Source organism: Muntiacus reevesi, chromosome 11, assembly GCF_963930625.1.
Source record: "Muntiacus reevesi chromosome 11, mMunRee1.1, whole genome shotgun sequence".
Lineage (NCBI taxonomy): Eukaryota > Metazoa > Chordata > Mammalia > Artiodactyla > Cervidae > Muntiacus > Muntiacus reevesi.
This window is the reverse complement of record NC_089259.1, coordinates 75578743-75591908: the sequence shown is the minus strand read 5'-3', so window position 1 is coordinate 75591908 and position 13166 is coordinate 75578743. Positions and strand designations below refer to the sequence as shown.

Here is a 13166-nt window from a genome sequence, read left to right as displayed (position 1 = left end):
CGAGTCTCTCTGTGCCCGAATTTCTCTCATCTGAGAAGAGGCGTAATAATAGCATCTGCTTCATAGGTTTGTTGTGAGGATGAGATGAATCGATACGCTAAAAGCACAAGAACAGAACTTGGCAGCAATACGTGCAGTCCCGCAGGAATGCCACGTGTTCTTATTTGGACGCTGAGCAATGATCCCCCCAGCTAGGTCTTTTTTTCTTTCCCCTCGTGAATCGGTAGGGTTTTCCTGAGCTGGTTTTCACTTTTGCTCTCCTGTTCCCACCACGGCTCTAGGAGGTAGGCAGATATCATTATCCTTCCCTTTATGCTAATGAGGAAATGGCGTGGAGGGGATTAAGTAAGTCGCGGAGAGTCAAAGTGGGAAGCCAACCGGCTTCCTGGCGCTCAGCCCCTAGAGCTTTCTACTGTCTTGCGCTAAAGCCTCAGATGGAAAGGGAGCAGTCTTGCCTTTGGGCCAAATGCATGATGTCATCAACCCTCGATCCACAAGATACCCTCAATCATATGTATGGCTGGGTCAGGCTTTCTTCGTCAACACGCAGTCCCCAAAGCTCTCAGAGATACGCTTCAGACCGCAGCGAGGCAGCGCCTGTCTCACTACCAGAGGCTGTTTCTGCCTTTCCCCAGGCACAGGAAAGTTGGGGTAATGTTTCCTGGTCTCCTTCCACTTTGCTCTGCGGCACCAGGATGGCAGCTCGGGGCGGCTGCTCTCCTCGTCCAAGGAACTAAGCTGAAAAGCAGGTGTTCTTTCCGGCTCAGCAGATGCTAAGGCGATAAGCTGCACCTTGTGGAGGCTCTGGGCAGTCCAGACACGGCGGAGCACTCGACCTGGCCAGCTCTCTCCTCCCCAGCGGCCCCGTGATGGATGCGTGTCTGAGCTCCGAGCAGCAGCCCCGGCCCCTGGAGGAGGCTCCGAGCCCCCCGGATGACAAGGCTCTGCACACAGACGGCACCAGCAGACCCCCGGGAGGTAACCTCCTTCCTCACCTCTCCACCCTCTCACTTCTTTTCCTGGGGATGGCATTTTCCAGTGAGCCTCAGGGACCAGACGGTCCATTTTCTTTTAACTCTAGATCTTTCTTTGATCATGAAGTGGTAGAAGAATGCCTTTATGCCAGCAAAGCATGACAGTAATGGTAATAGTCCTTATGCTTTTTTATTTACCTATCAAAGCCCACAACTTTGTCTTCTCCAAATTCTAGGAGAGTCAGATTTTGGTAACAAGAACTTAAAGAAAAGAAATGAAATCTAGATTCCTTCCTGCTCTTGGCCAAAATGTATTCCTGGCAGCTGCAGTCTACAATGAATCCTCACAAAGCCATTTTCCCATTAGGACAACATAACCATTCAGGCTTGCATTTCTGGACAGCGAATCAGTAGGAAATAAGTAATAGACATAACAAATGATGTCATAAGAGCCAAGTTATAACATTCAAAACATGTACAGTCATTGATCATGGGACATTCTGTTTCAAATCTGCTAAACCAGGACGGTATTTATTTTTACTAAGTTGTTTACATAAAAATGCGACTCTGCCTATCTCCAAAAGCTGACCTCTCTAAAACTATCAGGTGAGCATGTGTGTGTGTGTGTGTGTGTGTGTGTGTGTGACTCAGTTGTGTCAAATTCTCAACAACCCCATGGACTATAGCCCGCCAGGTTCCTCTGTCCATGGGATTCTCCAGGCAAGAATCCTGGAGAGGGTTGCCATTCCCTTCTCCAGGGAATCTTCCTGACCCAGGGAATCGAACCCGGGTCTCCCACATTGCAGGCAGATTCTTATGGTCTGAGCCACCAGGAAAACTCCCACAGGTGAGCATAGGTACAATAAATGAAAATCATGTGCAATCAACATAGATGTCTTTATCTTTGTAGCAAGGAAAGGGGTCTTATAGGAGGGTATTTTTATGCCCATGTTTCTTTACAATGTTGACCCAGAAAGGAAGACCATCAGCTTATTATTTGTCATCCTGTGAAAGGATGAGCCACTTATAAATCAGCCCATTGATTTTTCCTACAGTCTTGAGAGAAAAGTTAGCTTCCATGTGGTGATCTGTGAGAAGGAGAGAAGGCCCGGTCCGGCCAACTGGAGGGGCTGGAGGCTGGCAGGAAGTGCCCTGGGTCCCTGACGGTCTGCCTGCTCCAGTGACCAGAGGCTGAGATGGAAGGAGGGCAGCCCAGGACTCCCTCCTCTTACCCGATGGCCAGGGCCAGCTCCTGCATTTTGGGAATTTTTGCAAGCTGGTTTTTAAACAGGGCCACTGTTAAAATTTAAGTCATATAAACATACAACGAAATGGATTGCGTAAAAGGGAAAGTTATATGGAAAAACTTAGGTAATAAATACTCATGTCTCATCACGAATTATCTTCCCACATGTTACGATGATCTGAGCTCTTGAGGCTGTCGGTGGATGTCGCCTCCGTGGCAGAAACGCCCATGATGCTCAGCGGCGGCGTCTCTTCCCTGGGGACGGCCATGTTGGGAGCGTTGTCACCATGGTGACGACCAAACCCTACACGTCAGCGGTTCCTCCCTGCTCCCAGCCTGGTTGTTGGATCTTCCTGGGCACCACATGATCTGTTCCTCTGCCTTCGTGCTGCCTCTGAAACCAGAGCTCAGAGTCAGCCACTCAGCCTGTGGGAGAAGATGGGTCCTCTTTGCCGGGTGATAAATCTGAGGTTCGTGTTGTTAGGTGTCAGTAGCTTCCCTTATAAGATGTTGGTGAGAATCATAGGCCCCCTTCTCTCCCAGGATCTCTCCAGGGCACATCACAGGAAAAGACGATGTCTCAGGACTGACTTGGCTACTGTGCCTCAGCAGGTTCTTGCCAGCTTCGAGAAAGTCGGGGTTTCTTGTCTTTGTGGTCAGGACAGAGAATTATCCTTCCGGGGCTGGAATAGTCTAGATCAGAACCCATGGCCCAGAGCTGCAGGCATCATTCTGCTAATTTACAAACTGGTCACATGGCTCACACTACAATCAAAGACCATTGAACACTTTTTTATAAAATGCAACACAAATGTATTTCTGGAAAAACAACATGAAAAAGGCATATATGCCCAGTACAAGCTTCAGTTTTTCATAATCAGATTCAACAGGCATGGTCAAGTTTTCGTAAATGTTTCTAAGTGCTTACTCCACATGTCTAGACTCTTCTGACTGTGACCCTCTTAGAAGGGTTTGCAGAGAAAGCTGCAACAGAGAACTGCTCTAGTGCAGCTGGAATTCAGTGAAACTGAACTCCGAGGGGTGGACCCCCGATTTGGCTCTTTCAAAGGCCCCTTGCCCCTCACCCTGCACTCAGCCTCCTCTTTCTTCCTGAATGTATATTTCTGACTAGAGCCCTTCCCAAGCTCACTGACAGCGCCTTTCTGCTTTTCCATCCCTGGTTACCTGTCCCCAGGCACAGCTCAGGCAACAAAGGCTGGTCTCACGCACGGTCCCCCCCCCAAACTCCTCGCTACCAATACCTCTCCCTGGGGACACCCGCAGCGCCCCCTCTTCTGCACATGACCCCTGCATGTGCTTAACCTCCTCATTCTGACATTTTAACTCACTTTTCTTTCTTTCTTTTTTTTAAAATGCTGAAACCCTCTGGGAAACCTGTGACATTCTGGGCTTCCATGATGTCATCCCTGATCAGGTGCTCTCTTCCTCCCATCTTTTATGATATCTGAGCACCGCTCGCATGGGTCATGAGTGTCAAGGAGTATTTAAAGGAAGAGTAATTTAATAGTCGGGGCTCATCTGACAGCCTCCCCCAGGGCTGTGGAGCTGGCTCGTCTTTGGGTGACCTGTACCTTTTGAGGAGCAGTGGTGGGAGGACTTAAGGAACGTGTTCCAGCCAGCATGTGGGATGTTACTTCACTTCAAGACCTAAAAATAGTCTGGTCCATGCCTGCCCGGGTCCTCCTTATTGCAGACGACTCAGTCTTGCCATTCTGCTTGGTGGTATAGCTTCCTCCTCTTGCCAAAACAGAGCGAGGGGCGGATCCACACCACTCTCTGTCCAAAATTGAGGGAGGGGCCCAGGGCATCCGCTAGCATTGTGTCATCTGATAAAATTCCCCATTGGACTGTTCCATCCCAGTCACCCCACAATATTCTGTCTGAGCTAATTTGTGGCCATTGTCACTGATAGCATTACTTTTTCTCTGTTTCTAGAAGATGGCTCAATCTCTTCCCATTCGACTAATTGTACCATTAATTAGTGTATTTGCACTGGACTCACAAATCATGGGGGGGCTTCCCTTGTGGCTCAGCTGGTAAATAATCCACCTGTAATGTGGGAGACCTGGGTTTGATCCCTGGGTTGACAAGATTCCCTGGAGAAGAGAAAGGCTACCTACTGCCATATTCTTGGGCTTCCTTTGTGACTCAGTTGGTAAAAAATCTTCCTGCAATTCGGGAGACCTGAGTTCAATCCCTGAATTGGGAAGATCCCCTGGAGAAGGGAAAGGCTACACACTCCAGTATTCTGGCCTGGAGAATTCCATGGACTGTATAGTCCATGGGGTCGCAAAGAGTCAGACACAACTGAGCGACTTTCACTTTCACAAATCATGAAACCTGTTATTTTTGGTCCCACAGATTCTAACGAGATAGAAGCATCACTTCGAAGCCTCCAGAAATTTGTTCCTACGAATTACGCCAGCTACACCCAGGAGTATTATCGGTTTGTGGGCAAGAAGATTGTCATTCAAGAATCCATCGAGAGTTACGGGGCAGTGGTGTGGCCGGGGGTGAGGGAGCCATGACATTGGGGCGTCAGGGTTTCTGGGGATGGGAACAGCACTTTTGTACAACTGTGTTGCCTTGGGCACCTAGCCAAGGGCTTTAACGTCTGTGCGTCTCAGATGGAGGGTCCCCGGATGCACCAAGGGTGTTGCTGGTGTGCGTAGAAGCTGCAAGAACACATCCTCTCTCCTAGAAACCATTTCGGCCACGCTGTGTTTCTTGAAACCCTCTTTTTTAACATTAGCACAAACTTGAGCATATTGGGAAGTAGGATGAAAAATTCATATGAATTGTTAAGAAAGAAAATCAGAAGAAAGGTCTTTAGGGTTTAGATTTTGCGGTGGGCAAAAGCTTTGGGCCAAGCCTAACAACCTTCAGGGGGTCCCTCGCCTTTTACGGTGTGGCTGAAAGTGAACGTGTTAGTCGCTCAGTCGTGTCGGGACTCTGTGACCCCATGGACTGTAGCCCACTAGGCTCCTCCATCCATGGAATTCTCCAGGCAAGAACACTGGAGTGGGTTGCCATTTCCTTCTCCAGGGCATCTTCCCATCTTCCCAATTCAGGAAGATTCCATCTTCCCAATGCATGAATCCTGCATTGCAGGTGGTTTCTTTACCGTCTGAGCCATCAGGGAAGCCCTGGGGGCGGGGTGGGGGGTGGCTGGAGGAGGGTTTGCTAAGAGGTGTAGCTGCTCCTTCGGGAAGACCCATCCCCAGGCGGCACCCACCGGTCCAGCTTCTCACAGGGCACATCCCACAGGAAGGGCGCCTCTGCCACCGCTCCGGAAGCCCTCAAATCACACATGAGTCTCGGTGGCCCTGGTGAAGCTGTTCTGAATGCTGAAACTCCCACTCTGCACAATGATCCTTTCTCAAGATCCAAAGGACGCCTCTCTTCAAAACATCAGTCCCCAGCCATGAGCTCTTGCCATGGGTTGGAAGCTGGAGCACCTCGAACCTGTGCCTCAGTTTCCATCCCCTGACTCCCGGCCGCGCCCTCCAAGTCCCTTGAGAGGATCCAAGGATGAAATGGACAGACCCACGGCCTTGGGTCTGCCACCCGCCCTGGGGCAGGCCACTGTGAGTGTGGCCAGCATGTCTCACATGATGCTGGACCCCCCCCCCCATCCCTGCCACTCCAGCCTCGGCCCCAGATAGAAAGTGAGTCACGACGAGCCCCGAGCATCTGTTGGAAGGCGAGGGCTAAAGGTGTGTGCACACTTGAGCTTCCTCGCTGGTTCTTCAGCTTAGGATTCAGGTTCCCAACCCAGGTCATGCCCTCACACTCACTCCCCCAGTCTCTGTGGCCCCCCGCATCACTAGCTGAACCCCCCGTTGGCTCACACAAAACACCTCTTGCATCCACACACATCGAATTCCCTTCATCTCTTCACAGACAGGGTAGGAAGTGGGCAGAAGGCAGTGAAAAAAGAAGGAAAGGGACCTTTGGTTTTCTGTCTAAAAATGGATCTAAATGTATTCACCTGGGTTTTTTATTTTGGGGTTTGTTTTTGTCTTGACTGTGCAAAGTCTGCAATTTCTTGGCTACCACCCAAAGCGTGGTCCATGAGCTGGCTGATTAGAAAGGCAGACTTGTTAAGAGTTGCAGTCCTGAGCCCCACCAGACCTACTGCACGCGGCAGGGCGTCTTTAACCAGGCTCCCCAGTGAACCGAGTGTGCACTAGAGTCTGGGAAGCGCCGTCCTACCAGAGTGTTTCTTAAATGAGTTACTTAAAATGAAAATGACTGCCCCGCTGTCCAGTGTTTCAGTCAAGGTCTCGGGGGGTGGGGAGGGGACGGCAGCCTGCTGGCTGATGGGCTCAGGAGGGAGGTGTTGGAGTGTTTAGAGCTCAGCGGTCTTCCAGCAGGTGGAGAACTGATGCAACTTGCCCAGGGCGAGGGGCTGCTGTCCTGCGGCCCCTCGACTCCTGCTTCTGGAAGACCTGAGCTGTTCTTCCTCCTGGGGGTTGATCAAGAGTCTTCGGATACTGGCCGTTTAGCAAGCTGGTATCTCGAGTTCCTTTGATGCAAGTTGCTACTTTCATATTTCACAGGTCAAAACACGCCATGGTGCGTGTGCTTTGATTCCTATGGACCCCTCAGGAAGCTGAAACTGTGAACATGTCTTCTAGTAGTTCACTGGCGGTGGGGACTGGGGTCTCTGGTTGTCAGCATCCAGTGACAAGGGTGAATGTTTTCCAGGCCATGGTGTTGTGCCAGTATTTGGAGGAACACGCAGAGGAACTCAGTCTCCGAGGTGCTAAGATACTGGAAATTGGTGCTGGACCAGGCCTCGTTTCCATCGTGGCCAGTATTCTAGGTGTGTCTGTCTATTCCCGACCTCGTTTCAAACGATGCTTACCAGGAGAACAGTAATAATACATGCTGACTGCATGATGGGCTGTGGTTTAGGTGCTTGGCTGTGATTGCCCTCACTGGGTCCCCGCAAACGTCCAGGCCAGAAGGACTCCTGTTATCCCCGAGATAAAATAATTGCATCTTAGAGACGCTAACATCCAACCATTGCTTAGCATGTGAGAAAGCTGACATTCTGGAGGGGTGACTCTCGAGTTGTAAACAGGTTGTAAACAGCTATGTTATGCTGTGTCCTGCTTTTCATTGCAACTATTGTAACTAAGGTTTTGGAAAAAAAAGTGTCAGTGAATCCAAGGTGAAGACAGATTTATATCCCAAACGCCAGCTGTGCATCCTGGACTGCACAAGAAGTGGGTGTGTCTGGTCTACTTCTGCCTACGCGATTACACATCTATCAAAATCCGTCTGGAAATATGGCCATCTACTTTGTGACCACTGATCACTTGCTTTAATGCATTTAATAGGGGGGAGAATCATACAAAATAGATCATCCCCTATGGAAAGGTGCTGATACTCTCCAGAAGAGAAAACCAAAAGCTTCAGATAAACACAGTTTTAGAAGGAAAACACCATGCATTATTATAGTAAAATGAAAGCATTGGTTGCTCAGTTGTGACTCTTTGTGATGCCATGGACTATAGCCCACCAGGCCCCTCCGTCCATGGGATTCTCCAGGAAAGAATACTGTAGTGGGTTGCCACGCCCTCCTCCAGGGGATCTTCCTGACCCAGAGATCAAGTTCTCCTGCATTGCAGGCAGATTCCTTACCCTCTGAGTCACCAGGGAAGCCCAAAATCTTGGTGTGTTCATTATTCTGAAATCTCCCAAAACTATACCACTGTTTTAGTTTTTTTAAATTTTTTAAAATTTTGTTTTTTATTTTGTTGGAGTATCATTAACAATGTTGTGATATTTCCAGGTATCCAGCAAAATGATTCAGTTATACGTATACAGCATCTATCCTGCTTCAGATTCGTTTCCCATTTAGATTACTGCACAGTATTGAACAGAGTTCCCCTGTGCCATGGTTTCAGTTTCTTAAAAGATGGAAATGTTATTCCATTCCAGTGGTTCTCAACCAGAGGTGGTGTCTGACCCATGAAGGACATTTGGCGATGTCAGGGGACATTTCTGAGCATCATGCCTTGGGGGTTGGGTGGGGAGGTGCTACTTGCATCTCGTGATGGGGACCAGGGATGCTGCTAAACATCTTACAGGGCACAGCGTGGGGTCTACCCCACGAGAAGGAAACCAGCCCGGATGTCCACAGGGTCAAGGTGGGAAACCCAGCTCCATTTTCCCCCTGAGAGTGTGTGTCCACTGGGCTGCCCAGGCGCTTCCAGGTACTTAAGACAGGTTTTCTTTCTCTCTTTAGGGGCTCAAGTCACGGCGACAGATCTGCCTGATGTGCTGGGGAACCTACAATACAATCTCCTAAAGAACACGCTCAACTGTACCACGCATCTGCCGGAAGTGAAGGAGCTGGTGTGGGGGGAGGGCCTGGAGCAGAGCTTCCCCAAGTCCACGCTTTCCTACGATTACGTGCTGGCCTCCGACGTGGTCTACCACCATTACTTTCTGGACAAGCTGCTTGCCACCATGGCATACCTCTGCCAGCCAGGAACAGTACTGCTCTGGGCCAACAAGTTCAGATTCAGCACCGACTACGAATTTTTAGATAAATTCAAACAAGTTTTTGACACGACACTCTTGGCTGAATCTCAAGACTCATCGATCAAACTCTTTAAAGGAATACTAAAATGGGACTGAACGAAACAAAATGCCTTTCAAAACATTAGTGGGTCTGCTGAACAGTGTTAGAAATTTTATAAGATGGCGAAGGTAGTGTGTAGAATCCACGTATCGACCTAGAATAAACCTGGTTATTATGGCAACTCTCTAAAATAACCTATTTAGGATTATCTGGTTAATCTAAATACACACAGAAATAGCATGAAAACATGAGAGTAGCTTTGTTGGCTTCCTAGAGTTCTCAGTTAAGTGTTTAATAAATTTTACATGAACACATTAACAAGTAGATGTCCCCTTGTTATTTCTGCTGGAGAGCATGGTCTTAAACTTGTCAATATACTTTCATCATGTGTTTTTTTAAACTGAGCTCAGCATTGTCCATGTATTTTATTTCAAAGACTCTACTTCATACAGATTTTAGTTGTAGCAAAAGGAGAGGGTACAGAGTAATAGAAAAGTTATAGGCTTAACTTAGCAACTTTGGAAAACTCAGCAGTGGCCACAGAACTGGAAAAGGTCAGTTTTCATTCCAATCCCAAAGAAAGACAACACCAAAGAATGTTCAAACTACTGCTCAATTGCACTTATCTCACATGCTAGTAAAGTAATGCTCAAAGTTCTCCAAGCCAGGCTTCAACAGTATGTGAACTGTGACCTTCCAGATGTGCAAGCTGGATTTAGAAAAGGCAGAGGAACCAGAGATAAAATTGCCAACATTCACTGGATCATCAAAAAAGCAAGAGAGTTCCAGAAAAACATCTACTTCTGTTTTATTAATTATGCAAAGCCTTTGACTGTGTGGATCACAACAAACTGGAAAATTCTTCAAAGAGATGGGAATATCAGACCATCTTACTTGCCTCTTGAGAAATCTGTATGCAGGTCAAGAAGCAACAGTTAGAACTGGACGTGGAACAACAGACTGGTTCCAAACAGGGAAAGGAGTACGTCAAGGCTGTATATTGTCACCCTGCTTATTTACATTATATGCAGAGTACATCATGAGAAACACTGGGCTGGAGGAAGCACAAGCTGGAATCAAGATTGCTGGGAAAAATATCAATAACCTCAGATATGTGGATGATACCACCCTTATATAAGGCATAAAGCCAAGATGAACTCAAGAGCCTCTTGACAAAAGTGAAGGAGGAGAGTGAAAAAGTTGACTTAAAACTCAACATTCAGAAAACTAAGATCATAGCATCCAGTCCCATCACTTCATGGCATAGATGGGGAAACGATGGAAACAGTGACAGACTGTATTTTTGGGGGCTCCAAAATCACTGCAGATGGTGATTGCAGCCATGGAATTAAAAGACACTTGCTCCTTGGAAGAAAATCTATGACCAACCTAGACAGCATATTAAAAAGCAAAGACATTACTTTGCCGACAAAGGACCATCTAGTCAAAGCTATGGTTTTTCCAGTAGTCATGTATGGATGTGAGAGCTGGAATATAAAGCTGAGCACTGAGGAATTGATGCTTTTGAACTGTGGTGTTGGAGAAGACTCCTGAGAGTCCCTTGGACTGCAGAGCGATCCAACCAGTCCATCCTAAAGGAGATCAGTCCTGAATATTCATTGGAAGGACTGATGCTGAAGCTGAAACTCCAGTACTTTGGCCACTTGATTCAAAGAACTGACTCATTGGAAAAGACCCTGATGCCGGGAAAGATTGAAAGCAGGAAGAGAAGGGGACAACACAGGATGAGATGGTTGGATGGCATCACCGACTTGAAGGACATGCGTCTGAGTGAGCTCCAGGAGTTGGTGATGGACAGGGAAGCCTGGTGTGCTGCAGTCCATGGGGTCGCAAAGAGTTGGACACGACTGAGTGACTGAACTGAACTGACTAATAGGTTTAACGCTGGCTGAAACTGAAAAATACAGAAAACAGTGCTGGGACGAGGAAATGGGTGTTTTCTAAGGGCCTGGAAGTAGTGCTGAGCACACTGTGTACCAGCCCCTAGTGCTTCGTTCAGAAGGTGTTTATCCGTATCCAGCTCTTTCCACTGTTTACAATGGTGTGGTGCAGACACTGGCCACCAGCACCTCGAGAGGAAAACGGTCTCAATTTCTAAGAGTACTATTTTGTTAGTGTAATCATTTGAATCAACCATCAGCTGCTTTGCAGTATTTCTCTATGGGCTTAGTAAGAGATGATGGACCCTGTATGCTGTTGGCTTGCAACTTAATTCTCACAATGAACCTTTTTAAAGTAAATTATTGGCAAAGACAGTCTCTGAAACTGAAACAACCAGCAAACAATTTGCTGAAACAATTTATCTCCTCAGGAGATAAGTTATCCTTAACAAAATTTCAGTCAGTCATGATCATCACTAAAGACTGTTTTGTCTGTTTCTGAACTTTATATAGATGAAATCTAACTGTGTATATTCTTTTATGATATGCTTCTCCACTGAACACTGTATTTATGAGACTTATCATGTGTAAACTTGTAAAGCATTTTTTGATGCTGATGTACATTTTCCAAATTAATTTAGTAATTCCCCGTCTTCTTTTTTAAAAGTCATGTTTTTTTTGAAGTAAATATGTATAAAAAATAAATGTACACACCATTAAATTACCATTTTAGGAATTCCCTGGTGGTCTGGTGGTTAGAACTCTGCACTTTCACTGATGAGGGTGTGGGTTTGATCCCTGGTCAGGGTCTAAGATCTCAATAAGCCATGTGGCATGATTAAAAAAAAAAAAACACACCATTTTCCTGTGATAACCATAATGGAAAAGACTATAAAGAATGTATGTGTGTGTGTAACTGAACTTCAATAAAAATTTTTAGGAAGGTTATCACTTTACCTCAGCTTAGAAATGTAATAGTTTTGCCAAGGATAGCTTCTCCCAGGACACATTTGGGTCTGGGTGTCAGCGTGGAGGCACTGAGAGATCTCGACAGAAAGAGGGGCCAACAAGGCAGCTTCATGTCACTGCCCGTGGGTAAAACTGAGGGACTGGTCTTCCTAGGATAAACAGTTCACAGCAGATCCTGCCAGCCTGTGGACCTATCTCTAACTTCCACAGCGAACTTAAAATTTTCTGAGAAAGACTTATATCTCATTGAAAGAGAGTACTATTTGGATACAAAAGTCCTTGGTAGAACAGAGAGCCTGACGTGACTCTTACTTAAAAAAAAAGAAATTCATCTGTGTATGAATTTTATGGTGTATCATAAATACATTCACGCTCTATCATACATTCTATTAAGAAGCGCTGTCATTCACCACCTCTCTCTGCAGACTGGTGCCCCGCCTGATTGCCCCTCACTACATCAGGACCATGATGGAACCAGAGGACCAGGCTCCTGCGGACCTGGCCTGTCATGAAGGCCCGGCGGCTCACTGCACTTGGAACTTCACACTTTCTTTAAAGAGTGTATCCAAAACCCACCATGGGCTTAATTTTTCCTTCCACATTAAAAAATATAGCACAAAGACCAAAACCCGAATAATAACGTGAGAAATCAGGGAACTCTCTAACAATGGTGATTTTACATAAAAAGTATTTGAAGGATTCTAGGATTCACTATATCCTGACACAACTCAGAAGGTAGTACTTAAAAATAAATTTATTACTAGGAAGTTTCTACTCTTAAAATTACATTAAAATTGGATACTAAAGTCATATTCTTAAAAAAAAAAAAGGTGTGATTTCAATGCAACGGTGTAACTTCTGTCAGTGAAAGAGTACCTCTGAAAATTATCTCCTCCATTAAGTTATGAGAAAACTGACAAAAATTCTCAGAAGCGACTTTTTCAAAACTCAGTCATTTCTCAGAAAACAGCATGTACAAGGCCACCTTGTTCAGGACTCAGCGCTCTCAGACCAAGAAGCCTTTTCCCGGGACTGTTTGTTGAGATAATTACAAGCAACTGTATAATTCTGTGGCTGCCTGAGATGACGGACAACTGCTGGGACCAATTCAAAAGCTTAAAGGTAAATGAGATGCTCAGGGGGACTCTGAAAGCTGTCACATTCCTGGATGTCATCCACACATGTCGCGGGGCTGAATGCATCCTCACGAAGACCCGAGCACTACCCACGGCTGAGCCTGAGGCTCTGTGTGGCAGGAAGTTCTTTCGGCGGAAACAGCAAACTTGTAAAACACTTTCTCTAATTAGTAGTCAGCCAGCAGCATGACCTTGGGGAGTCACCCTGTCCCTTCTGAACTTCTCAATTTCCTGACTGGATTGAACCTGTGTATGGGGGGCCTGTGTATGTTGAGGTGAAAGTATGTGTGTGTGAGAAAACATGAATGTGGCTGTTTATGG

The 13166-nt window shown here is 46.7% G+C and overlaps 1 protein-coding gene across 1 annotated transcript; it reads left to right on the top strand.

Moving 5' to 3' along the window:
• Nucleotides 1–536: 536 nt before the first annotated feature.
• METTL21C (methyltransferase 21C, AARS1 lysine) lies at nt 537–8934 on the top strand. The gene is made up of 4 exons (XM_065902338.1): nt 537–978; nt 4603–4754; nt 6952–7069; nt 8501–8934. Exons 1-4 carry the CDS (start codon nt 870–872, stop codon nt 8893–8895), a joined length of 774 nt encoding a protein of 257 aa, XP_065758410.1. The 5' UTR covers nt 537–869; the 3' UTR covers nt 8896–8934.
• The last annotated feature ends 4232 nt before the right edge of the window (nt 8935–13166 follow it).

What these genes read in the sequence shown, in the direction of transcription:
- METTL21C (XM_065902338.1), top strand. Translation starts at nt 870, where the DNA reads ATGGATGCGTGTCTGAGCTCCGAGCAGCAGCCCCGGCCCCTGGAGGAG. An exon ending in CACCAGCAGACCCCCGGGAG is followed by an intron (nt 979 to 4,602) that starts GTAACCTCCTTC and finishes TTGGTCCCACAG; the next exon opens with ATTCTAACGAGATAGAAGCA. An exon ending in GGGCAGTGGTGTGGCCGGGG is followed by an intron (nt 4,755 to 6,951) that starts GTGAGGGAGCCA and finishes AATGTTTTCCAG; the next exon opens with GCCATGGTGTTGTGCCAGTA.